At 34.6% G+C, this 25,826-nt stretch overlaps 1 protein-coding gene across 21 annotated transcripts in view; it reads right to left on the bottom strand.

The window, feature by feature from the left end:
* CAMK2D (calcium/calmodulin dependent protein kinase II delta) overlaps window positions 1-25,826 on the bottom strand; it is a 316,290-nt gene that overhangs the window by 27,206 nt on the left and 263,258 nt on the right. For 3 of the 21 annotated variants that reach the window (XM_043569767.1, XM_043569809.1, XM_043569774.1), the window contains exons 11-17: window positions 25,592-25,675; window positions 25,101-25,143; window positions 21,672-21,709; window positions 20,024-20,056; window positions 17,055-17,114; window positions 15,000-15,041; window positions 12,588-12,636 (exon numbers count right to left, since the gene is read on the bottom strand). In XM_043569767.1, coding sequence (XP_043425702.1) covers window positions 12,588-12,636; window positions 15,000-15,041; window positions 17,055-17,114; window positions 20,024-20,056; window positions 21,672-21,709; window positions 25,101-25,143; window positions 25,592-25,675 — 349 coding nt within the window. The remainder of the gene's footprint in view (window positions 1-12,587; window positions 12,637-14,999; window positions 15,042-17,054; window positions 17,115-20,023; window positions 20,057-21,671; window positions 21,710-25,100; window positions 25,144-25,591; window positions 25,676-25,826) is intronic. The other 18 variants (XM_043569817.1, XM_043569879.1, XM_043569824.1 and 15 more) reach the window with 9 other exon arrangements.

Below are 25,826 nucleotides of genomic sequence, written 5' to 3'. Positions count from 1 at the left end.
AGTCTGTATGTTAACTATACTGGGATAAAAATAAAAAGTAAAAAAGAAAATAATAAAATGGCTTTGGCAGTCACTAGAAAATACAGAGTGGAAACATTATACAATCTGATATATGTTGAAAGTGTCACCCTGACTACTATGTTGTGAATAAACTATAATCAAGTAATGCTAAAGCGAGCAGACTGGATAAGAAGTCACATCAATAATATGGCCAAAAGATAATGCTATCTTGGACCAGGGTGGTGGGAGTAGAGTTAGTGAGCAGCTGTCAAGTGGGAAAAAAATGTGTGTATTTTGAAAGGGGAGTCCGTTGGATTTGCTGATAGACTGAATGCAGGGTATAAGCAAAACTGAGGAGACAAAGAAAGTTCTATTTTTTTTTTTTTTGACAAAGAAAGTTCTAAGATGATGACCTGGGAGTATTAAAGGAACTAGAATATACCATAGGCATATCAAGTTCAGTTTTCATAGATGCACTTGATCACAGATATTATGAAAAAAGGTTGGAGACATGATATATAGGAATAATGCAGTTACATCAAAACACTGCAGACTTGCACTGATAGTATGATGTAGGTTTCCTCTTAAAGAAAACATAATTGAATAGTTTAGGAATGTTCAAACCCAAGTGTAGTTTTTAAATTTTCTCATCTAATCTAAAGAGATCAAACCAAACATCCAAAGGTACTTGCATATTGCAAATTGTTTCCTTTGGGTGCTATAGTACCCACATATAAGTGATTAAGAATAATATGGCTCTAGCAGGGACATTCATTTTATCACCATAAAACAAATCACTGCAATACCAACAATTAAATCAGTCTTTCTGTATCAACTATAATGCTTATTTTAATATAATGGGTGGGCAAATTCTACTAAACAACACTGGCCAGGAGAAAAATGTTATACCATTACATACATATATATATATATGAAAGAAAGGAAGAAAACTGACAGACTAATTCACATGTATCCTGGAAGAAATTGTCTTTAACACAGAATAAAATTTTAATGCAAAAATAGCCATTCACTGGGGAAATGTACCCAGGTATAATTTCATTAAAGAGGATACTATAACACTGATAACTCCATAAGGAAAAATGTAAGCCTTTTTAGCCTCAGCCTAGTCTATCAAATCCAGCACACAAATGATGCTCAATAATTTTTTTCTAAAAAACAAAACTGGATCCAAACAGTGGTCTCTTTGTTAGGAATTACATGTGTTACATGCATCTGAAATTTTCTGTATTGCTCACATATATATGACTCTAGCTGTGTCCTTATATTTGTTTTTTAGTGAACATATTATTCTTTCTTTTATAATTATCTAAATACCAGCCAGAAACAAAGAAGGTATGTTATCATGCAGAACTGTCTTTGTCTTTTATAGACTCACTCACCAGGGCAAGAAATGTGGCTAAGTGCTTACTTAGTACATCTTACACTGGAGGTACCTACAGAGTATTCATTGACTATTTGAATTGAATAATGAAAATACCACTACTCAAGATGCAAAAAAAAATCCTTTACTTCTACATAATCTCTTCCATTAAGCTCTTTCATTCAGTAATACCTTCTCTGCTTCTTCTTATAATATCTCCACTTAACATGGTCTGAAATGGAATGACCTGCAACCAGGTAAAATAGTAAAAATGCACAGAACTCAGATTTATTTATTTGACTGCCTTAGACTTAATGCCTCCTGAACAAATCAAAGGGATTTGAGCAGAAGTCCATACCAAAAAAAAAAAAAAAAAAAAAAAAAAAAAAGCCATTTCATTGATTTACAAGAAGACTCACTAAACGATTGAGACATAAAATAATACAAACTCAGCAAAGGAAATAGTATTTCATTAAAGTATTTTATTCTAATAAATAATTTCAGAATTATATAAATTTATAGCTAATAAAATATAAATATAGTTTATGCATAGAAATGTATGAGGTAAAATAAGTATAGATATTTAAAGTAATTGTAGATAGTAGATACCTTAAAAACATGAAATACAGTCCCATAATAATTCTTGCTGGGATGTGTTTAAAGTACTAATTTTACAGTCCATCAGTGCTATGATAACATTTTGAACATATAGTTTAGTGGACCATATTTTCCCATTGTAATAATATTCCATAAAACTGCAGCAATTTATTCCTGAATTCAACTTTATTCCTGAATGTCTTTTTATAATTGTTTTGAATAGTTTATAACATCTATATTTATACTATTTTATAATGTGTAATTGCAGACACTTTAAAATATGAGACTTCATAAAAATCTATTGTATTAAAGTAGGGTTGATAAAAACCTTACAACTCTGTATTATTGATTTCAGTATTTATTTATTTATTTTTTTTAATTTTTTTTTTCAACGTTTATTTATTTTTGGGACAGAGAGAGACAGAGCATGAACGGGGGAGGGGCAGAGAGAGAGGGAGACACAGAATCGGAAACAGGCTCCAGCCTCTGAGCCATCAGCCCAGAGCCTGACGCGGGGCTCGAACTCACGGACCGCGAGATCGTGACCTGGCTGAAGTCGGACGCTTAACCGACTGTGCCACCCAGGTGCCCCTGATTTCAGTATTTAAATTATGTGACCTGGGAAAGATTGAGCCACAGAGAAGTTATGCAACGTGTTTTAAATAAGTTAGATTAAAGAACTACAAACAAGAGTATAAACTCTGGATTCCAATCAGATCCTTGCTAATATTTTTTATATCATTAAAAAAAATAATAAAGTTACAATCTGAAAAGGTAAGGGAGACAGAGAAAGTAATAAAATACTTTAAAACTTGAAGATAACTTTAAATTAAGCTGCTTATGGCACCATTTTTATTAGGTAATGGGAAATATAGGTAAATGTAAAAAAAGACAAAGTTTTACACTTAATACATATGCAACTATATTATAATGTAAATTAGATCTTACTATGAAATTTTTGATTATATAAATTGTGAGTCTCATTGCCTCTTATACTGTTAACTTCCATATAAAGTAATTATCTATGAATAGTATATGCTAGATGTTTAAGCTCTCAATTATTAAAATGAATTCAAAGCTAAAAAAACTGATAGTTTAATTATGATATGGAAATTATTCAAAGAAATCAAAAAGTATACGGAAAGAAACAGAAATGAGAACAAAACTGTTCAAAACCTTTGGGATGCAGAAAAAGTGGTTCTGAGAGGGAAGTTTATACTACAAGAAGGAAGAAAAACCTAAGATTATACCTATAGGAGCTATAAAAACAAAAACAAAAACAAAAACAACACACACACACACACACACACACACACACACACACACAAAACCTGAAACCAGTAGGAAGAAGGAAATAATAAAGATTACAGAAGAAATAAAATATATGGAAACTAAAAAAAAAAAAAAGGAACAGATCAATGAAAGCAGGACCTGGTTCTATGAAAAGATGAACAAAATTGATAAACCTCTGGCAAGACTCCTCAAAGAGGGAGAGAGAGCAAGAGAATAGACTCAAACAAAATCTCTAATGAAAGAGGAGAAATAACAACTAACACTGCAGAAATACAAATTGTAAGAGAATATTATGAAAACTGTACACCAACAAATTAGACAACCTAGAAAAAATGGATAAATATCTAGAAACATTTAACCTATCAAAACTAAAGAAGGAAGAAATAGAAAATCTGAATACATCGATTACCAGGCAAGAGATTGAATCAGCAATAAAAACTCCCAACAAATAAAGTCCAGGACCACCTGGCTTCACAGGTGAATTCTACCAAACATTTAAAGAAGAGTTAATACCTTTTCTACTCAAACTATTCCAAAAAATAGAAGAAAAACTTCCAAATTCTATGAGGTCACTATCATCCTGATACCAAAAGTAGATAAAGACATTACACAAAAAACATACTACAGGCCAATATCTGTGATGAACACAGATGCAAAAATACTCAACAAAATACTGTCCTAGCAAACTGAATCCAACAATACATTAAAAAAATCATTCACCACAACCAAGTGAGATTTATTCCTGGAATGAAAGGGTGGTTCAATATTCGCAAATCAATCAATGTGATATGTCACATCAATAAGAAAATGAAAGAAAAAAAAACCATATGCTTATTTCAATAGATGCAGATACAATTGACAAAGTACAACACCTATTCATGATAAAAACCCTCAACAAAGTAGGTTTAGAGGGAACATACCTCCACATAATAAAGGCCATATATGAAAAACCCACAGTGGGGGGATAACTAAGAGCTTTCCTCCTAAGGTCAGGAAAAAGACAAGGATGTCCACTCTCAACACTTTTATTCAACATCGTAGTAGAAGTCCTAGCCACAGGTATTAGAAAACAAAAAGAAAGAAAAGGCATCCATGCTGGTAAGGAAGAAGTAAAATTTTCACTATTTGCAGATGACATGACACTATGTATAGAAATCCTTAAAGACTCCATGTAAAACTACCAGAACATATATATGAATTCAGCAATATCACAGGATACAAATTCAACCTACAGAAATCCGTTGCACTTCTATACACTAATAATGAAGCAAAAGGAAAAATTCAGGAAACAATCCCACTTGCAATTGTGCCCCAAATAATAGATACCAAAGGATAAACCAAACCAAAGAGGTGAAAGACTTGTATTCTGAAAAATATAAAACATTGATAAAGGAAATTGAAGATGACACAAAGAAATAGAAAGACATTCTATGCTCATGGATTGGAAGAACAAATATTGTTAAAATGTCTATATTACCCAAAGCAATCTACAGGCTTTATGCAATCCCTATGTAAATACACACAGCATTTCTCATGAGATAGAACAAAAAATACTATAATTTATATAGAACCACAAAAGACCACAAACAGCCAAAGGAATTTTGAAAAAGAAAAACCAAACTAGAGGTATCACAATTCCAGGCCTTGAGTTATATTACAAAGCTACAGTAATCAAAACAGTATGGTACTGGCACAAAAAGAGACACTCAGATCTATGGAATAGAACAGAAAACCAGGAAATGAACCCACAATTATATGATTAACTAATCTTCAACAAAGCAAGAAAGAATATCCAATGGGGGAAAAAAACAGTCTCTTCAACAAATGGTGTTGGGAAAACTGGACAGCAACATGCAAAAGAATGAAACTTGGCCACTTTCTTATACCATACACAAAAATAAACTCAAAATGGATTAAAGACCTAAATGTGAGACCTGAAGCCATAAACATCCTGGCAGTAATGTCTCTGAGACTGGCCATAGCAATATTTTTTTTTTGTCCAAAATTTCTATTGATTGATTGATCGATTGATCGTCAAATTGGCTAACATACAGTGTGTAAAGTGTGCTCTAGGTTTTTGGGGTAGATTCCCGTCGTTCGTCACTTACATACAACACCCAGTGCTCATCCCAACAAGTGCCCTCCTCAATGCCCATCACCCATTTCCCCTCTCCACCCCCCCCATCCACCCTCAGTTTGTTCTCTGTATTTACAAGTCTCTTATGGTTTGCTTCCTTCCCTCTCTGTTTGTAACTATTTTTTTTCCTTCCGTTTTCCCACAGTCTTCTCTTAAGTTTCTCAAGATCCACATATGAGTACAAATATATGATATCTGTCCTTCTATGACTGATTTATTTCACTTGGCATAATACCTTCCAATTCCATCCACATAGCAACATTTTTCTAAACATGTCTCCTGAGGCACAGGAAATAAAAGCAAAACTACACTATCAGGACTACATCAAACGAAAACACTTTTGCACAAGGCAAGTCAGAGAAAGACAAATACCATATGATTTCACTCATATTTGAGGTTTAAGAAACGAAACAAACAAGCAAAGGAAGGAAAAAGAGGGAGAGAGAGAGAGAAAGGTCAGGGGGAGAGACAAACCAGGAAACAGACTTAATTATAGAGAACAAACTAATGATCACCAGAGGGGAGCTGGGTGGGGGGATGTGTGAAATAGGTGATGGGGATTAAGGAGGGCACTTGTCATGATAAGCACTGGGTAACGTATGGAGGTATTGGATCACTGTATTTTATACCTGAAACTAGTATAACACTGTATGTTAACTATACCTGAATGAAAATAAAATAACATTAAAAATACTAAAATAAAGTGAATGTAAAAATAAAATATAAACAGGAGTTTATCTGTTTTCAAGGAATAACATACAAAAAAATACAGCAATTAGCAAATATTTTTAGGTTTCAATTCTGAAAGGCAATTGTTAATTTAGCTAACAGGTTGTGCCCTGATATGGATCCTTGATGGTCATTTTAAATATGAGTATTAGAAAAGTATGTTAGAATAAATTACCCTATTTTTTTTCTTATGGGAGAGCCAAACCTGGCCAAAATGCCATACATTAATCTGTTTTCTATGTCACAACGCTTTGTCCGTAAAAATGCTAAACCTGTAGCCCAGTCTCTATATAAACATGAAAAGCACGTTTTGTAAACACAATATTTTAACCTTAAAAAAAAAGGGGCGCCTGGGTGGCTCAGTCGGTTAAGCGTCGGACTTCGGCTCAGCTTCGGCTCAGGTCATGATCTCATGGTCCGTGAGTTCAAGCCCCGCGTTGGGCTCTGTGCTGACAGCTCAGAGCCTGGAACCTGTTTCAGATTCTGTGTCTCCCTCTCTCTCTGACCCTCCCCTCATTCATGCTCTGTCTCTCTCTGTCTCAAAAATAAATAAACATTAAAAAAAAAAAGAATCTAGGGGCGCCTGGGTGGCGCAGTCGGTTAAGCGTCCGACTTCAGCCAGGTCACGATCTCGCGGTCCGTGAGTTCGAGCCCCGCGTCGGGCTCTGGGCTGATGGCTCAGAGCCTGGAGCCTGTTTCTGATTCTGTGACTCCCTCTCTCTGCCCCTCCCTCGTTCATGCTCTGTCTCTCTCTGTCCCAAAAATAAATAAACGTTGAAAAAAAAAAATTTAAAAAAAAAAAAAAAAAAAAAAAGAATCCAAAAATTAAGGTAGGAGGAGTCTTAGAACATACATGATTTAGAATTTATGCATTATTTAATAAAATAATGCTCCATTGTTTTCTAAAGGTGTATACAGGGTTTTGCAAACTTTCTAAGAAAGCCATTTATAGAAACTTTGGTGAAAATCTATTAACATAGAACGAGCCTGTGTTTTCCTAATGATGAAATGAATGGTTACATGTTTTTATTGGTTTTGTTCCTTTCGATTTAGGACTTTGTTTTAAGCTAGAGTTGGCAGTGGTTTTGATCCTGTATTTTGCCGGCATGGCTAAAGAAGCCTGAGGCTGTCACTGACAAATTTAAGATACAAACATAGCAGAAGGCAAAGACTAAATGAGAAATTATGAATGAGTACGGAGGTAAAATAAAGGAATGTCAAAAAGAACAATAAAGAGAAAATGAAGTTATTTTATATTGGTGGTAGAGCAGAATAAATTCTGCATCAGTTCTATAAGTTATTGATCCTGATTTAAAAGTTAAAGGATCGACAGGAAGATACACACATACAGACATGAATTTTTCTAAATAAACCCTTTTAAAAATCAAATTTTGGATTAGAAACCTGAAAGAAGTTATTATGCACTGCACTACAGATCTTCTAAGACACTTTTAACCTAATGGAATGACACAATTATCAAAGGTTCTTAAATAAAATAACCAGAAGTCTCTTGATTTGCAGACTCGCTTGAAGGGAGAAAAGCATGTAAGACAAGTGCTGAGTTACTGCAGGGGAATCTGAGGAAGATTGGTATCGCCTGATCATCTGCCTTAGGGAATCCTACCCAACAATGACGGTCTTCTGTTGAAAAGATAACTTAAGAATAGTTGAATCTGAGTATTTAGTCTCATCACATTGTCCACTAATGTACACATTTACAAAGACATACACAAAAAGCTCATTAATCAAGTGAGTGTGTAGAGTAGCCAAGACTTTGAAATCCAGATGTCCTCAAATGCCAGGCCCCATTCAAGTGATAAAGGTGTCAACACCCTTGCCCTTAACTGGGCCTTCTGCAAACATTCTATGCAAGTTCATTGTCATCATCTATTTTTCAGCAAAAGGAAAAAGAGGATAAACTAGAATGAAGTCCCCACACACAGGCTGATAGCGATACATTTCTGCTTGCTGTACAGAACTCCTATGGTCTAGACCCACAAGAAAGATGAAATGCAGCAAGAGATCCAAGCAGCTGCTCAATGTAATGAGATGCTGGAAGCAGGGTGAGTGACAGAAATGACATAAGGGCACAGAGGATTCCAACTTCAACATGTGTCACGCAACTCTGGAACTCTGGGAAAGAGCAGCAGATGGACCAAACCGATGCATACCCCTCAGGAAGAAGTAGCTGACTCTGAGCAATGGTGTCGGGCAGGTTATGAGGTAGAGAGAAATTGTGGCATACAGTCACAGGCCCTGCAAACTGGCTACAGCCACAAACCAAAGGACAGTCTTTGAATATAGACAGTGCTGAGAGGACCATTACTACATATCACTGGCTTTAAGGACATCCATACTCCTAGAGAGCTTCACTGTTAGTGTTGCCATCTACTAATTAAAGGCCAATGATGATAGCTGTTTTTAACACCTTAAATTAACGAAAATGTTTTACTAGAAATGTATTCAAAATGGAACGACTATTTCAATAATTTTAGACCTAAAAAATTCATATTTTGAGAACACCAGTAAACTCTAATAGGAAAACTTATTTTGTTTGTTTCTGGGTAGTAATAACTATGCCTCATTAAGACCCCTCTTTATTTTTAGGCCAATAGTGTCCTTCCATTACACTGAGTTTCCTGATGAGTTTACAGACATAGCATTAAAGATAATATTCGGTTTTGAATATAGGACAAAATTAGGGAGTGGCTCAAAAAATCCACACTAGGAAGTCCACATTGCCTTGGGGAGAGAAAACAGCAAACTTGAGAAGCTTTTATAAAGAAGAGTTGTAAAAGAATGCAAATTCCTTAGGATGACCGTGAGCTTGGGAAGGGAAATGTTATGGTTGTAACTAAATGCTGAAGGTTTTTTAAAAAATGAAAAATGACTTTTAGATATAAAATACCATTTTTCTTGGGTCTCACTTTTTAAAGCATATTTTCTTTATATTTATTGAGTTAAAGGAGAGAAACAGCCTAAATCATAGCATAAAAGCTTTACGTAAAGCGTAAAGAATGTCTTGACTCTGAGTTGCTGAAAGCTCTTGAATAAGACTAGTTCACCCAAAGATGTGGAGCTCAGGCAAACAGTAGGCATTCAAAAAAATACTTGCTGAATGAAGAAACTGAGGTAGCCTAGATACAGCTCAAGAATAACACACAGATTGGGGCCTTTTGAAAACCAAAGGCCATTTTGAACAGAAACTAATAAGGATAGCTCAAAGAAAATGATCTTTTCAAAATCCTGGCTTTCTAGATGCTCTAGGTTTTCCTGAATGTGAAGGACTACCAGTCTACTATGACTTCTACCTCCCACCTTCTTTAAGAGCAGTTAGCCTATCTACCCTCTCCGCGCCCCCCCCCCCCCCCGCCACCTTGAGAAGGCCAGAAAAAGGTATTCTGCCATTGGTTTAACCTCATTTCTTCCTTTGGCTAGGTCACCACGATGTGTTAATATTCCCCACTATGTTCCTTTACAGTAGAGAGGGTGTATAACTGTCACTGCCAGGTTGGTCCTTGGGGAGTGGACAGAATGTGCACTACACTGGCATGGGAAGCATGTGCTGTAGTATTCTAGGGATGATATGCCACCATGAAACAATGCAAGTCTAGGTGCTGGTGTTAGGTGGGACAGCCACCAGGAATGGATGGAACATGTGACTGCATGCAGGAGTGTGCTGGGAGATTATGCATTTGAGAATATGTTGAAAAGTCTAGTGTTTTACCCTGATAACAAAGTTATTGTCAAGTGTATGTGGGAAGAAAGACACCCAATTTTGTAGAAAGGATATGGTTTTATAGAGAGGGTGTGGCTTTGGTCAGGTTATATAACTGATGGCCTTTCTGAGTTCTTAGAGCTTAGATATACAGGTAAATTTGGGTTCTAACAGAGCTGGTCAATAAATATTCTCTACCAAACTACTCATAGCTATAGCAAACTCTGGGGTAAAGAGAAAAAGAACATGGTTGTACAAATGAAGAAATCAATTAGGGTCTTTCTGAAGGCCTGTGTACTGATTAATGAAGAGATTCCCACACAAGCCTATCACTAGCACAATAACTACATTAAAAATATATGTGACAATTTATATGCCACCTGTCTTGTAGTCAGAATCGTGGCCTGGGTGATTTCTTAAAGTGTCTTCTATTCCGAAAGGTTTCTTATATCATTCAATATTAAAAAAATGTTAGCCACCAAAGAGCTGTGTGGGTCTTACAGAGCATACAAATGATGCCTAATGTGTTATATCTGTGACTCTGTGGCCACATCCACACAAGGAGAATTAAGCAGAAACTTAAATAACTTAGTTATTGAATTCAAGGAAATAAACCAAAGCACTTTGGGCTCAGTAATCAACTGGACATTTCTCTCCATCTCAGTATCATGCTTAATTGCTCTAACATTTGCTATGTATAGTCTCAGCATGTAACCATAAAGACAAATACTAACTCAATTTGTGAGATCCCAGGGACAACATGAAATCAATATCATTGTTGTGATTTGAAGAGAACAGTTTTCTGAGAAGTGCTGATATAATTTTATTTCATCAAAAATATAAACTATAAGGTGAGATTCTGTTTACATGTTGATATTTACATAGGATTAATACCGATCATCCTAAACCAAAACCTAGTAAAGAGTCAAATTCAGGTGAGAAAGACTGCTTATTAAAACCCTGCTTGTGATCACCAAGGAATAGGTTTATTAGGATGAACTACACATACCGAGGTGTTGTTATTCTAATATCATTCAGCTGTTTAAAGATTCAGTCTCTCTAGTGGCTAATGCCACTTTATTTCCCCTCTCTGATTCTTGCCCAAGAGAAGAATGTATAAAGTCATATAAACATTTTGCTTGGCTGAAAGAGCTAATGAATCCAACTTACAAAGATGATGCTTTCTGAATCACTGATAAAGCTAAATGGGGTATCTGCTTATTTGGTTAAAAAAATCTCTTTATCTAATGCGACTGGCATCAATGATTCATAAAATTACTTGTGTTCAAATTTTAGCTCAGGGGCAAGAGTGAGATGAATAGACCTACTGAACAATGTCCTCGACACAGCTCTCCACCTTTCCACTGTAAAAAGAAAAAAAATGACCGACTACCTCTAGCAGACTTAGGTCAGTGCACTAAAATATAAATAGAGAGTACACTTTAATAGAATCAGCTGTTCTATTCAACCAAAGAGGAAAAGTCAGCATAGGTGACTGGCAACTTGTGGTTTATACGTATTTTTATTTCCTCAATTGCCTAGATGCCTCCCTGACCTGAGAATTTCCAGCTTCTTTCTTTCTACAACATGAATAATACAGTTATCCAAGACCATGTCTTACTAATGCCACCTACAGAATTAAAGCCCATGTTGACACTGTTGGGTAATCTTTCCAAATAATGTTTAACTATCTGATGAATCATTTCTCTGAATTTGTTTTATACTTATTTTCCTTTAATACATCCTTTAATACTTTTTAATTTTTTTTTTTCAACGTTTTTATTTATTTTTGGGACAGAGAGAGACAGAGCCTGAACGGGGGAGGGGCAGAGAGAGAGGGAGACACAGAATCGGAAACAGGCTCCAGGTTCTGAGCCATCAGCCCAGAGCCTGACGCGGGGCTCGAACTCCCGGACCGCGAGATCGTGACCTGGCTGAAGTCGGACGCTTAACCGACTGCGCCACCCAGGCGCCCCCCTTTAATACTTTTTAAACACCCTATTGTTACCATTCTTTTTTGGAATGGCTTCTAGACAAGTGGCTGGTAGAATTAGTAGTTACATACATGGAATCACAAAAATGAGAACACAAAACTATGAGAGCAACTGAACCAAAATTAACACTCCTAAAACAGCCATGAGACAAAAAAGAGGTAAAAAGTGTGTTTAGTATATATGTGCATAGGCAGTGAGATGTCCACAGAAATGCTGGCAATGACTCATTTATATTTCTAAAAGAACCTGGGTAATTGAAGTGAATGGAGGTCAAGAATATATTAGGAAAGTGCACAAAAACCTAGGATAAAAAGGCTGCCAAATGTGAAATTCCATTGAAATTCACCAAGACCATGAAAGGTTTTAAAAAATGGTTCTTTCCATACTCTATTCTTGAAGATAAGCTGTTTTCTAGACATAGATGTACATTTTATAGTACCTTTTGACTGATACATTTACAATTTGATATTATGTCCTCAAACCATCATTAGTAGTTAAAATCACAATGTGCTCAAATATACCACATTTGTCTCTATTTCAAGACAGAGAAAAGAATATGTGAAAAAATTGACAAAATCAATACATATAATCAAAATAGTAGTATACTTTTAAAAAGAAAATTACTTTTGTATCTTAGAATAGGCCTAGTTCCTAAACTTATTAGTTATTTGAAATAATTTTTTTTCTGATATATATGAAACTCCAAGTTAGGATTTTCCATTTCTAATGTAACCATACCTTTCACATCTTCATCCTCAATTGTTGTATTTGAACTCTCAGTTGACTCCTGTTGAGAAGAAAACATGTGTTAAGTTGCAAACAATGGATAACTTCATTTTTATTCTTCTTAAAATTGGCAAGTGATGTACATATCATGCAAAGTTCTTCAGCAGGCTGTGCACGTATATTGACATGCAGATGGACAAATACATTATGTGGTTTTGATAGAAATAAAATGGCAAATGCTGAAAACATTTCAAAAAGGGAGTACTCTGGTGGCCTAATCTCTGAAGCAGGAAAAATCTGGGTTATTTGTAGAAGCAGCCAAAGTATGCAACTTATTTTAAGAGCTGTGTTAGGTCATCTTTGGTTACGGTGCCTGATCAGGTGTGCTTTTTCTATGTAGCTATCAGAAATTGAATATATTGGCCTTCTGAATTTGACTCTAAAATAGAACAATTTCTATTCCTAATTAATCAGTAAATAATCCTTTCTTTGTATAAGGCACTATATCAAGCACTGAATTCACAGCCTATTTGTCCTACTCCTACGTAGAGACAGAAAGCATTTCATTGCATCATTTGATGAAGAAGCTGGGGGCCCTAAGCTGAGTTATACTGAAATTACTTTTAACAAGAATTTCTATGTTTGTGATCAGCACAATAGAATTATATGAATAATTTACTTTTTAAAGGACAATCAGATTTTTTTCATCCATTTCTAAATTAGAAACTGGCTGTTATTGATAAGAAGTCTGCTTCCATAGTGGAAAGACAAAGCTATTTCTTTGTAAAACTACAAATGAAGTTGAAGGCTAATGAGCACACTTAAAAGGACACTGTAACTGCCAATATTAAGATACAGTTTCTTACAATGGTTTCATAAATTTTTCCATTAATAACGTACCAATAAAATATTTTCTAGCAAAGAAATTTAGTAGTATTCATAAAAAAACCACAATTTTCTACTTGAAATGGTTAAGGGCTAGAGCTGAAAGAAATTAGAAACAAACCTCCAATCGAGATCTATGTGTTCAGTGATGAAAAACAGATTTTGGAAAATGATGGAAATACCAATCAGTGTCCTTTTAGAGGTTCAATATTCAAAAAAGCAATCAATTTATATAAATAGCATATGTAATATTTAAACCAAAGGGACAGACTAATTAAAGGTGTATCCAGACTCTCCATACACACAAAACCAAAGCAGAGTCTTCATGCATTTCTTAATGTGACCTAAGTGTTCAAATTTAAATTCACGATGGAGGTAAACCCATGCACTGTAGAAATAAATTAATTCATGTAAGCAAGAAATGTCATGCAGCAACTCTTACAAATGATATAGCTAGAACTATTGAAGTATCCACTCCAGCTGTTATGCTCGGTCTTTCATTTACTAATGATATTAAAAAAAAGAATTGTTCTCCTATATGATTCTCCTTCCTGTCTAGTTCAAGTCATTTAGGGACTTAAAATATTTTAAGTGTCATGAACATAAAACACATCTCATATTAAAGTATACTTGAGTTTTACTTTAATGATTTTAATATTGATCCACTAAATGTTAAACCAGAGGAAATGTGTTATCTAATAAACATTGCTGATAAGAGTAAGGAAAAGTTGGACCCATGAATATATTTGATATCTGAGAAAAAATCTGATGAAGTATATTTTTTCCTTTTAGACACACAATGAGAATTAATAAACAGGAAACACGGAATACATTCAGAAAATGTCTCCTTTTATCCTATAAACATGTATACAGGTACTATTATTCAGTTAACATGCTACACAATCAACAACAGACAAAAAATGTTACAGTCTTCTTCAGACTGTCACTAAATATCTGTTATTGAAATGCATATAATTCAACAAAACAAACATTTCATAAGAAGTTAAACTCCCTGATATCCTCAGTTTCATGCCAAACAACAGAAACAACACCAACAACAGAGAATTAACAGAAAAAGCACAATACGACAGAATAAAACTCAAAAGCAACATTAAACAGACACCTATGAACTCAAGTTGGCTTTTTTTTGAAGACAGTGAAATGACATAGCAAGAAATTATAAAATTTCATGCAGAATATATCTAAAGTGCAATGCACAAACAGTCATGGAGAAGAAAATAAAAAGACCAGATGGAATTGCTTAAGATACACAGTCATCTTGACATAAAGACTTTGCTTAACCCAAGTCTCATTGACTAATAGTACCATTCATTTCTCTTTCAGGATGTCATTCATTTTTGTTTTGAAAGAAACATGGATAAAATTCTACATAAATTAGGTCCCAGAAAACAAAATTGTGGTAGAAAAAGGGTCAAAATTTTCTTTCCCATGTTTAAATAATGAATTATTTTTGCTTTGGATATTTGATGAAATGTGTGATCTTATTAAAGCAAGATGATGTTGATTCTTTCTGAATACCTTGTTTCCATCAGGGTTGTGGATAACAGTAGTTTGGGGCTCCTGAGTGAGAACAAAATAGAGAAAGAAACAGTTCGCATTGGTAAGTACATTCTTACTAGTGTGAGGACAGAGCAGAGTGAGCCAGCTGACACAACTAACTAGTGACAAGAGCTTAAGCAATGTTAACTACTGTCAGAGGTAGCAGTGACAAGATCACTGATGAAAGATCTCCCTGGTGAGCCCATGAGATAGGATATCTCAGTACCCAGCAGCAGCATGCAAAAGACCTTATTCGCGATCAGTAAACAGACAAGGCTTTGAAGTTTGGAGACCTAAAGAGGCACTCACTGTTTCACAAAGTCCTATACCAGATAGACCTTTCCTTTCTTCTTGAGTGAGTAGCCTGTTAATGTTTGTCCTATAAAAAACTGACCAAGGACACTAGAGATTAGAACTCTTTAAAATAATCTTGAATTCTTTGTGAGGATTTTTTTCCAGATGTATTGCCTTAAGAATTGATTATGGTGTCATCACTATAGTTAATAGTGTATAGTTAATACACAGATAAATACTCTTGGAAAATCGAGAACATTGTCCCATGCTTAAGAAAAGGTTATCCTAAGGAGTGTATTCGAAAGTCCACATGAAACTCGGCGGAATATTTAAAAGGTTCATTTAAAGGATTCTAGAACTAATCCCATAATCACTATAATTTGAGACATATTGCTGTTAAATGCCATGTGAGTCCATACCTAAATGAAATTTCAGCTTTATAAACTACATTTACAGATTTGCTTGTGAAGTCATGCTTTTCCAAGAAAAGAACATTTTTCCTTTCTGCTTTCTACCAGAGACTTGAAGAAATATTCCCAAGTGGAAAATAGTCAAATGACTGATGTTGACAAAGATTCAGTGTCCATATATCATTGGCATGCTTGGCACTTTCATTGCATGATGTGGTAACTGAGAGTTACTGCAGCCCATTGAGAGTTTTTTCCTACTCTGAGAGCTCTCTGTCCTCTAGACCCTCCTCTTTACCACCTTTGTGCTGCAACACGTAAAGAACGTATTTACTGCTTCCCTTCTTCCTTTCTCTGGCCAGAGGGGTGATCCCAGAGCTTTTTAACTCATAGATAACCTGCTATCTTGATGTGTCCTTTTCCTTTAAATGTTTTCAAATTGACCCTTCTGGTTAACCCAAGTGAAGTAATCCCTTAGTATGTTTTATTCATTTAAGATAATACTATAGAGGACAGTCAAAAATCAGAACTATTTCAGAAAACCCTAAATCAAAATATGGAATAATTTGAGCAAAATATTATGGAACTCAGAGTACTGAAGGGCAGCATTCAAATCTTGACTTTTATGTAACACTGCCTCAAAGTATTAAAATGATATAGTTGTAAACAGTGTGAATGTGATTAAAATGGACAAAACCGCTTTCTCCCTGACAATTCAAAGTCCTATGCTATACATTTCATTCTTTGGATTAAAGTGAAACAGTGATAATTTAAAATACAACAAACAAAAAGCTTCAAACTGCCCAATGCCTCTTTATCTCAGAAAGTGAGGTCTTACAAAGCCCTGTTGTGTTTTAATGAGAGGGAAACGGTAGCTCTGAATAAGGTCTACATTTACTGTTGTCTAGCAATAATCCCCTTAGCTCTCCTTGATGTCAATATTTGCATCATGAAAGGAGGAAACCATTGTTTACATAATCTAGAGCTATCATCAGAAGAAGAGCTAAGAGCAACCAAAGCGCATTCTACTGTATTTCTAAGGCAGCATGCAACAATTTCAACTACAGAGACCACAGCTATCAGAATAATGTTCAACAATGAAATGAGATCATCTCATGTTAGAAACACACTGCTTGGCAACTACCTTAACAAAAAGAAAAAAAAAAGTGAAATGAAAGTTTTTTGTATCTTCGAAAGCAAAACAAAACCCAACAAAATGTTTATATACGTATATATATACATATATATATGTATCTATATAGTGAAAGCAAATGAGAGAAACAACAAAAAACAGTAAAGAACTCAAGAAGGGTTACAAAGAGTCCAGGTATACCAGCGCCGGGGTAGGAATATTTTCTTTGGGGCTGGTTACCACGTTGGCTTTGTTGTTTATCTGTAGGTATGCAGAAAATAGAAACAGAGACGCCTTAAACCCCTTGGTAGCCAATGTCTCTATATGTAGCATGTCTATATGGAGATATAGACATGAAAATAAAGAGCCACTGAAGATGAACATGAAAGACACAGTGATGCTTGATGGGAATGATAATCAATTCCAGTCTCTGATGGTCACACACAGGCTAGGACCTCATCTGTGATGGTGGAATGTAAAACAGACTTGGCTGCTTTGGCTGTGCCACCTTAGCCAACAAAGAACTGCTTCAGTGGAGCTCAAATCAAGTTCCAGAGCATGAAATAAATATAAACATTTTAATACTCTTCAGGTTGGATTCTGTTTCCCAGCTTCCAATTGTTCACTGTTATGAATACATTCCTTTTTTTTTTCATTTTTTTTTTCCCATTTTATTCTTGTTCCTGAAGTCACACATAGACTGTCTCTCTCTGGGAAGCCATCATCACTTTGCTTCATAGGTATTCAATTAAAAACTTAGATCTCTGATGAAATGCTGGCTTTGCAATGTAAATTTTTAAATAAGTCTGGGCTTCCTTTAAAAAACACATCTTCCATTATAAATGACCAAACTGAACTCTTTACTATATTGAACGTAAAAAAAAATTATTTTTCACAATTGTGTGAGAGGGAAACACCATGTCTTCCATCACAGTGTTACCGCTGTTGAAGCTTATATCTGGTAAGATCATTCCCTTCCTTTAACATAGTTGGGTTGACCTTAAAGAAAGACCATATCACAATGGAAGCCACACTGTGAAAGTAACTCAGAGAGTCAATAAGTATTACAATGGGTCCACAGAGAAAACTCTTTGTAGACAAGTGGCAACTTGAAATTACAATTGAGCTTGGGTGCTAAAGAATCAAAACTAAAAAGTAATAACATTCATTTAAACTCATGCATGGTAACTTACATTATGGCTACCAAAGAGAAATATAAATTAACATTCATTCTCTTATACTCCATTATCTATGTATTTTTTTTTACATATTATTATCTAAAGGAACACGTCCCATAATTTTAGTATAAATGTTCTTAAGGGCCTCAAAGAGAAAATCATACTGCATGAAAGAAATGAATACCAAATAAGTTCATAAGCAATTACACCCAGTTAATTGTTTGGACTTTCTGGAAGTTTTTTTTCTTTTGTATTTTATACCTGTATATCATACTGATACCAGCACTGAGAAGAAGATAGAAGGTTAAAGAAATTAATTTAGGTATGTAATATTCTGTTTTTCTATTCATTCACGTTTGTGTGATTATTTAGTATCAGTATTATTCAAATAAGATACAACACTGTGCTCTGTGGCATGCAGGAAAAGAGAAAAAATTTTGTGCCTTTTACTGAAAAACTCTTTAAAGGTTAAATCATCAATCTCTATCTTGCAGATAGTCTAAAATTTTTCTTTAAATAAAAGCTCACAGAATTTAACATCAAATTTTTGCAACAGCCAGAAAGAGATAAGAAATAATGGAATTAAAGAAGGATCAAAAATTAGTATTTATATTAGTATGAAATACATGATAAAAGAGGAGGTATGCACGCACAAATCACTTCCTGTCAGGAAAAGTGTGCGGCAAAACACAGCTGACTTCTTATCAAATGAGCTGAGGCACTTACAATTGAAGTATCATATATATTTAATATGCTACATTCAGTCTGTATCAGTGGATGCAAAAATATAAGAGGAATATACTGATATACTTTTATTTCTATTTTGAAGTAAGAGACTTAATTATTTTCTAGAATGGTTGTGAAGAACTGATTTGTTTCGGTGAAAATGTCACACATGCACACCTATGCACACATACTTCTGTGCACAAACATGTGCACACACACACACACACACACACAACACATGCCCGCCACACATAGGTACACAGCATACACACACCATCATGTCTTCCAACTGAAGGCCATTCTGCCTAGATGAGCCGTCCTTTATTATCAGGCACGGCAAACATCAGTTAAATGGATATGAGCCTCAACCACCACTTTTAGTGGTGTTTAAATGTGCAGTTACAAACTTTTTTAGTTAATGTAAAGAAAAGCTTAATGGTCTTTTGTTACTATGGGAAGTCTTTTGAAGGTATTTGTAATAGTAATTAGTTGAAAAATAATAGGAGAATTTCTAAGTAAAAGGTTAGGAGGACTTCCTTTTTATTAAAGAGTCAAATACTAAGTATTAGTTAAACTATAAGGTGTCTTTTGAACATACCAGAACTTTGGCACTTTTGTTTATGAAATGTAGTTATTTTATACTATGGAAGCTATCTTTCTTTAACAAAACTGAATCAAACCAGATATTTAAACGATTCACCGAATTATTTTATGAGGCATGGGTAAAATATTCCTATTTTTCAGGTATTATGTTTATTCAGTCCTGAGGCTAATAAATGTTTCCTCTATAGGTGCTTAACGAGGATGGGTCCATTGTAAGCTCATTTTCACACTATTTATAAACTCCATGTAGATGTATTATGGTGTATCTGTATTAGGTTATCTGAGCTAAAAACAACTCCTATTTTAGTAATCATGATCATCGCTTAAAAATAATCCTACAATGTTTCTTTGCTTATCATTAAACAGACCATTATGTCATGTTCTCTTCAGTTTCAAGAGAAACCTGGACTCTGGTCTTACAAAAGATCCTTTGATGGCATATAAATAAAGGTACAAACTTTTCATATATTTAAAAAATTCAACCTCAAAGGTAAACAGTATGATGTGTATGTGGGTACTGTGTTTTGATAGTTACTTGACACTGACCTGTAATGGTCCTACACTTTCTCTATTTATACTAACTTAGGTAAATAAGAGTGTTTTTATTCCTTCCTAAGTGTGAATTGGCACAGGAGGAGAAATCTGGCAGATAGAGATCCTCACCATCATCTGAACACTCGAACTGGACTTCCTTTTCTGAATTGACCAGTCAAAGAGAAAGGGAAAGAAAAAAATATGACCGGTTGAATTTTTAAAGTGTCAAAGCATGGAGCACAGAATAAATTTCTCTTTAAGGAGGAACTATAAGCTGTCTAGGAGAAAAAAAAAAGTTCTGGAAACATTTCTTTCTATATAAGGATGGTAGTGAAAATAAGTATCTCAATAGGAACTGTGAGCTCTGCATCTCTGAAAGGTACAGAAAAACATAGAACATTTGGAAAATTTTAAGAATCACATTTCCACCAATATAACATTGGAAAAAAGGCCAATATCAACTGTCACTACTGAAATTTAAACTGAATAAACTAAGCAAAAGGAAGAGAAAATTACAGATTGAGGAAAGCAATTGGTAAAAGGCATATGCCATCATAATGGGAAACACAAGTGCATGGTCACCATAGCTCTGGAAATCCCCAAATCACACATAGACAGGAGATGAAGAAATGATTGTGCATGAGCATAAGAAGTGACAAATGATTTTCTATGTTATATTTTCAAAATGAACTGACCACCTGACTTTGGGTCAAGTTCAAATGCTAGAATATTAACTAATTCCCAAGAATGTTGAAGTGTTCATGAAGAATGTATGCATCTGCCCTTGGAAAAGAAAGAAAAGGATTAAAGAAATAAAATATTTAGGTAATACTCTGGAAAGATAACAAACAATACAAATATAAGGTTACATTCAATCAAAGGCAAATTCCCACAAAGCAAAATAGAATCAATAGAAAATACGTTGTATTACTTTGTTTAGAAATCCAAGAAACTAAAAATATCCTTTTGTTATCTTTCTGGAAAATATTTCTATACGTTTTTAGAATATTCACCTTGAGTATATGTCTCAATACCCTATTATAGAAGCATAGGAAAAATTAAGACCTTTATAAGAACTGCCCAAGCAGAGATATTTAATCATTTGACATTCTATTTCCCAGACCCTATGACTTGATTTTTTTTTTCAGTCTATACATTTCAGCAGGCCTCCAGAATACAGCATAACTAGGGGCACCTGGGTGGTTCAGTCAGTTAAGTGTCTGACTTGGGCTCAGGTCATGATCTCACCCTTTGTGAGTTTGAGCCCTGCCTGGGGCTCTGTGGTGACAGCTCAGAGCCTGGAGCCTATTTCGGATTCTGTGTCTCCCTCTCTCTCTGCCCGTCCCCCACTCGTGCTCTGTCTCTGTCTCTCAAAAAATAATAAATAAATAAATAAATAAATCATTTAAAAATTAATAAAAAAAGGTATAGCATAATGAGTCAGAAAAACATTTGGTTTTCATTGATTTTTCAGGTAACTGTGATAGTTTGGGACTGCAGTAAAGCACAGAGTATTTAGACATTCAGTTTCTACAACAACTCCATAAAAAAGTATTGTCAGATTATTTAATATTTAATAAAATAGAAAGAATACACCTTTTCTTGGCATAAATATTAGTCATCTTTATGTATGAAATTATTTTATACTTCAACCTGCATCTTTTACAGAAACTATAAAAAATACAAGCTGTGAAAACTTAAAAAATTTATTTGACATTTAAAAATTATCCAGCATCTGAAAGTCAGAACTGATTTTGGGAGTGCTTGTTTAACTTACCTTTACTCCATCTGGTTTCTTCAACAAACTCTTGGCTGCTGCAAAATGAGAGTAAAATCATTTCAGCGAGTTATCCATTGAAACCCGTGCCAGGTAACAAATCCGATTATTGTTTCTCTCTATCACCTTTACTGAGTTATGGCCAACATATGCCAAATTATCAAGATCACACTGATGAGCACGAGCTTACAGGACACTGAAATACAGTATCACTTTTCTTGGTTTTGCCACATCAAATTTAGAACTAATTCTTATTTAGTTCATTGCATATAATTGAACACCGTGTCAGTTATGTTATTATTGGACTTTATGTCACTGTTGGTTGCGAAAAGGATACTGGAACTTTAACTGGACTATGCTTTTGTAATCCAGAAAGTTGATTTCAGTCTTCAGACATCAGCTTACAGACTGTATTACATGTTCATCCACACTACAAGTATGGTGACCATCTCAGTTCTGCCACTTAAGCCCCTCTTCCTAAAGGTTTGAAAATTTGCTCTGGTGAAATAACATCCTTTTTAAAATATACATGTATTTGAAGTCAGAACTTCCATTTTTACAAAAAAATATTAATAACAATTTAAAATGAAGTGGTATATTATTGACCTAGAGCAAAATTTTTAAATTTTAGCATATGACCTTTAAAAAAGGCATTATGTACTCTTTTACACTTCAAAATCAGAATAGAAAGCTTTGATAAACAAAAGCCTTTTACTTCAAAAAATTAAAAATCAGAAAATTTGAGGTGAGATATAAAACAAAACAAAATCTTCAACTAAATCAGAGAACTCCTGAAGCATATAGTCTCAGATAAAACTTCATCTTCCTGGAGGGGAGCTTTTAGCATTTCTCCTGTTACTGAACTTCTTGAGTATATTAGAAGATGAAGTCATCCCTTAAAAAAATATACTTAGGAATGGGTATATTCATACACAGTGAGCAGATTATATAATTGTCAATGACAAGTAGTACACCAAGTATAGAACATTTATGATTATGCAGAACAAGGTACATACTTGTGTTTCCATTTAATGTTAATTGTGTGTATATGTGTATGTATATATGTGTGTGTGCGTGTGTGTGTGTGTGTGTGTGTATGTAGTTATTTAAGTATATCAGAATAGACTTTGGCATCTGAAATGGAAATACCTAGTTATAATAAAACTGCATGAACATGTAATTTCCTGACATCCACTTGACTTGGGATATTATTTTGATATCACTTTGGTATAATTTTAAATTTGTTTAAGAATAGAAAACTGTTAATTTTATTTAGTCTTTAGCAACAAAGCTATTAATTTATTATTAATTGAGATTGTAAGAATTGTTGCCTTAGCTGTAGTACTATTTGCCTGGAGTTAAAAAGCAATATTAAGTAAATCCTGTGGCAGTTAATAGGTTAGAAAGCAAACTCAGAATAGTTGAAATTGCAATAGCAAGCAAAGAGAAGACAATGATTCAGGGTAAGCAGGGATTTGGCCTGAGAGATGCAGAAATGTCCCTTTTGGTTACTATTCACCTTACCTCACAAGAAATACATTCCACATAAAGGGAGAAAAGAAAAAAATAAAAACAACTTTATAACCATATACTTATGGACAAATTACTTTAAAGAGCATGTTTGCTAATGAAACAGAATGAATAAAATATTCAAAACTAAAATGCAGTATATCAAGTACAAGATGTAACTGGATCCATTGTTATTCAGTTGGTTTTGAAGTGATGGATAAAAAAAAGGTTGCCTTTCATGCTGAGACATCAGAAACAATATAAAATTCACATATTAGTCATGAGTTTTTAGTTTACACAATGATGAAACGGAAAATGTGATGTAAACAAAAAGCGTCTATACATGACTGTATACATTTAAAAAGGCCCAATTTACAGCTAACAGTGTATTTAAGACTTTAATAAAATACACAATCTTAATACTGGACACTTTTTTCAAGTTAATTTGCCTTTAACAATATATATTAATAATCCTACCTCTTAGTGATTCACTAGTGTTTGGGCCACAGTGAAATATTTATTTGAATATAGTATACATTAGTTAATATTTAATGAGATGATACTGAACTCACCCATATAAATGTCAACTATGTTAATCAACTGTTCATAAAACAAGTAACTTGACAAAGGCAGTGACAAGGTTTTATCACACCAAACTGGACAAAATACATGCATTTGACTAACACAGTCCCTCAATCTGTAGCATTACTCATTGTATTCTTATCATTAATGTTGTTTAATAGGTCAATGGAAGCCTTTGGAAAGCCTCCTATGGTTTCATATAATACATAACTAAATATAATGGGGGACAAAGGTGACCATTTAATATAGTTGTAAACTAACTAGAAATTGGTTGAGAAGGTTGTAGAACCCTTGATAATGGTATGGATCATCACCTGATAGCACTGTAATTCCCAGGAGTTAAGTATGTCCTGGGATAAATAATGGAAGAATAGCTAGATCATTTGATGGCACATATCACCCTTATGTAAACAGTAAACAAAGCGAAGTGGTGGTATTTTTGGCATAATTGGTTGATAATCCTTCTAAGTCTCAACAGCCACTTTAACAATGTAACTTTCTTGCACTTCAGTTCCTCTCCATACGTAAGACTGATCAAAATTTACCAAAATTTGATTTTTGGAAACCTGGTCCTTTGAGATAATCTACTGAATAAGGAGGTTCCAAGATTCAAATACTTTCTGGACATAATATATACTTTATGTCCATTTTAGAGAGTCACCCCTATAACAAAGAAATGGCTTAGCTTCTTTCAGCCAGCCCATTATTTAAAAAAAAAATTTTATCATGGAATCATTTTGAGGAACATTTATTATCCTATATTACTGTAAGGTAGGGTTCTCTGTAAATTCTGGAGTTTAGATACCTTTGAAATATGCAACCATTCTTACAGTGTGCCAAGATACAACTGTACTTTTGAAAGAACTTGGGACTAAAAGAACTGGGTTCCTCAACAATGCTCTTCTTTTAAGAATCTCACTTATTGGGATTTCCTATGAGAATGAGACAAACACAAAAACCGTACTTATAGTTAGCAGTTGATGAAATATCAAAGAACTAATTCTAAGTTTGAAATACTGAGCTTCAAGAGGAGGAAGTACATATTTCCACAACTTGTGTGCACCCCAGCACAGATGGCAGATGGGTTTTGAGTCCTGCATAGCACTGACCAGGGGCTGCTTGAGTGCTCTTGTGAAGGGCGTACTCATGTGCCTAATGTCTCTGTGGAGACAGCACCCAGGCAGATTCCTGATGATAGACACTCTGTAGAAGGAATCCATGCCACATATTTGTTATCCCTGAACAACAGTGTTTTTATAATTACTAAGTTTTTCTTCAATTCCAAACTGACTACTGAAGAGGAGAGCAGTGGATAAGGAGAATTCTTAACACGTGTACCTGAAAAATTCCTCGTAGCCAGCATAGTTGTCAAGATGGCGCCCTGTCAGAAAAATAAGAATTCGAAATTAATGTTGCCTCTGCAAATCTTGAACCTAACAAACAGTCTTTGATAACAAATCTTCTCCGAACGTTACTTTTAGTTAGGGGATTTTTATCTGTTTTGGTTTTTTGGTTTCCTGAGAGCAGCAGGCCTATGTCTCACATTCAGCTGGGGCCACCCTCAGGTGTGTGGCCAGGTTCCAATTATCAAACTGCACAGTTGCTTTCCTCTGAAGGGAAGAACCACAGCACACACTGCCACAGAGATCCCAGCTCTTCATTGCAGGTTTCATTCCAGCATCTATTACATTTTCTCAAGACCCAGAAGAGGAGGAATAAGAGTTCTGAGGTCCGCATATTCAAAAGCCTTTGCTGTAAGTTATTTTCTTCACAAATTCATTTCTCACTCTGCTAAGTCCACCTCCTCACACAAATGTATAATTCCTTACCTTTAGTTTTCTTCTAGCATTAAATTTCTTCAGGCAGTCTACCGTCTCCTGTCTGTGCATCATGGAAGCAACAGTAGAACGTTGCTGGAAGAGGAAGAAAAGAAACTTAACTTAGGATAATTAAATCATACTAAGCATTATAGTATTCTCAACTTCATCCAATCTGCATTAATGGTGCCTAAACCCTTACAATGAACTTGTGAGTATTCACTTGCAAAAGTTCCCTCCTAATGGA

The sequence above is a fragment of the Prionailurus bengalensis genome, chromosome B1 (genome assembly GCF_016509475.1).
Source record: "Prionailurus bengalensis isolate Pbe53 chromosome B1, Fcat_Pben_1.1_paternal_pri, whole genome shotgun sequence".
Taxonomy (NCBI): Eukaryota; Metazoa; Chordata; class Mammalia; order Carnivora; family Felidae; genus Prionailurus; species Prionailurus bengalensis.
The sequence above is the reverse complement of the archived record's forward strand: the minus strand, read 5'-3'. Positions and strand labels throughout refer to the sequence as shown.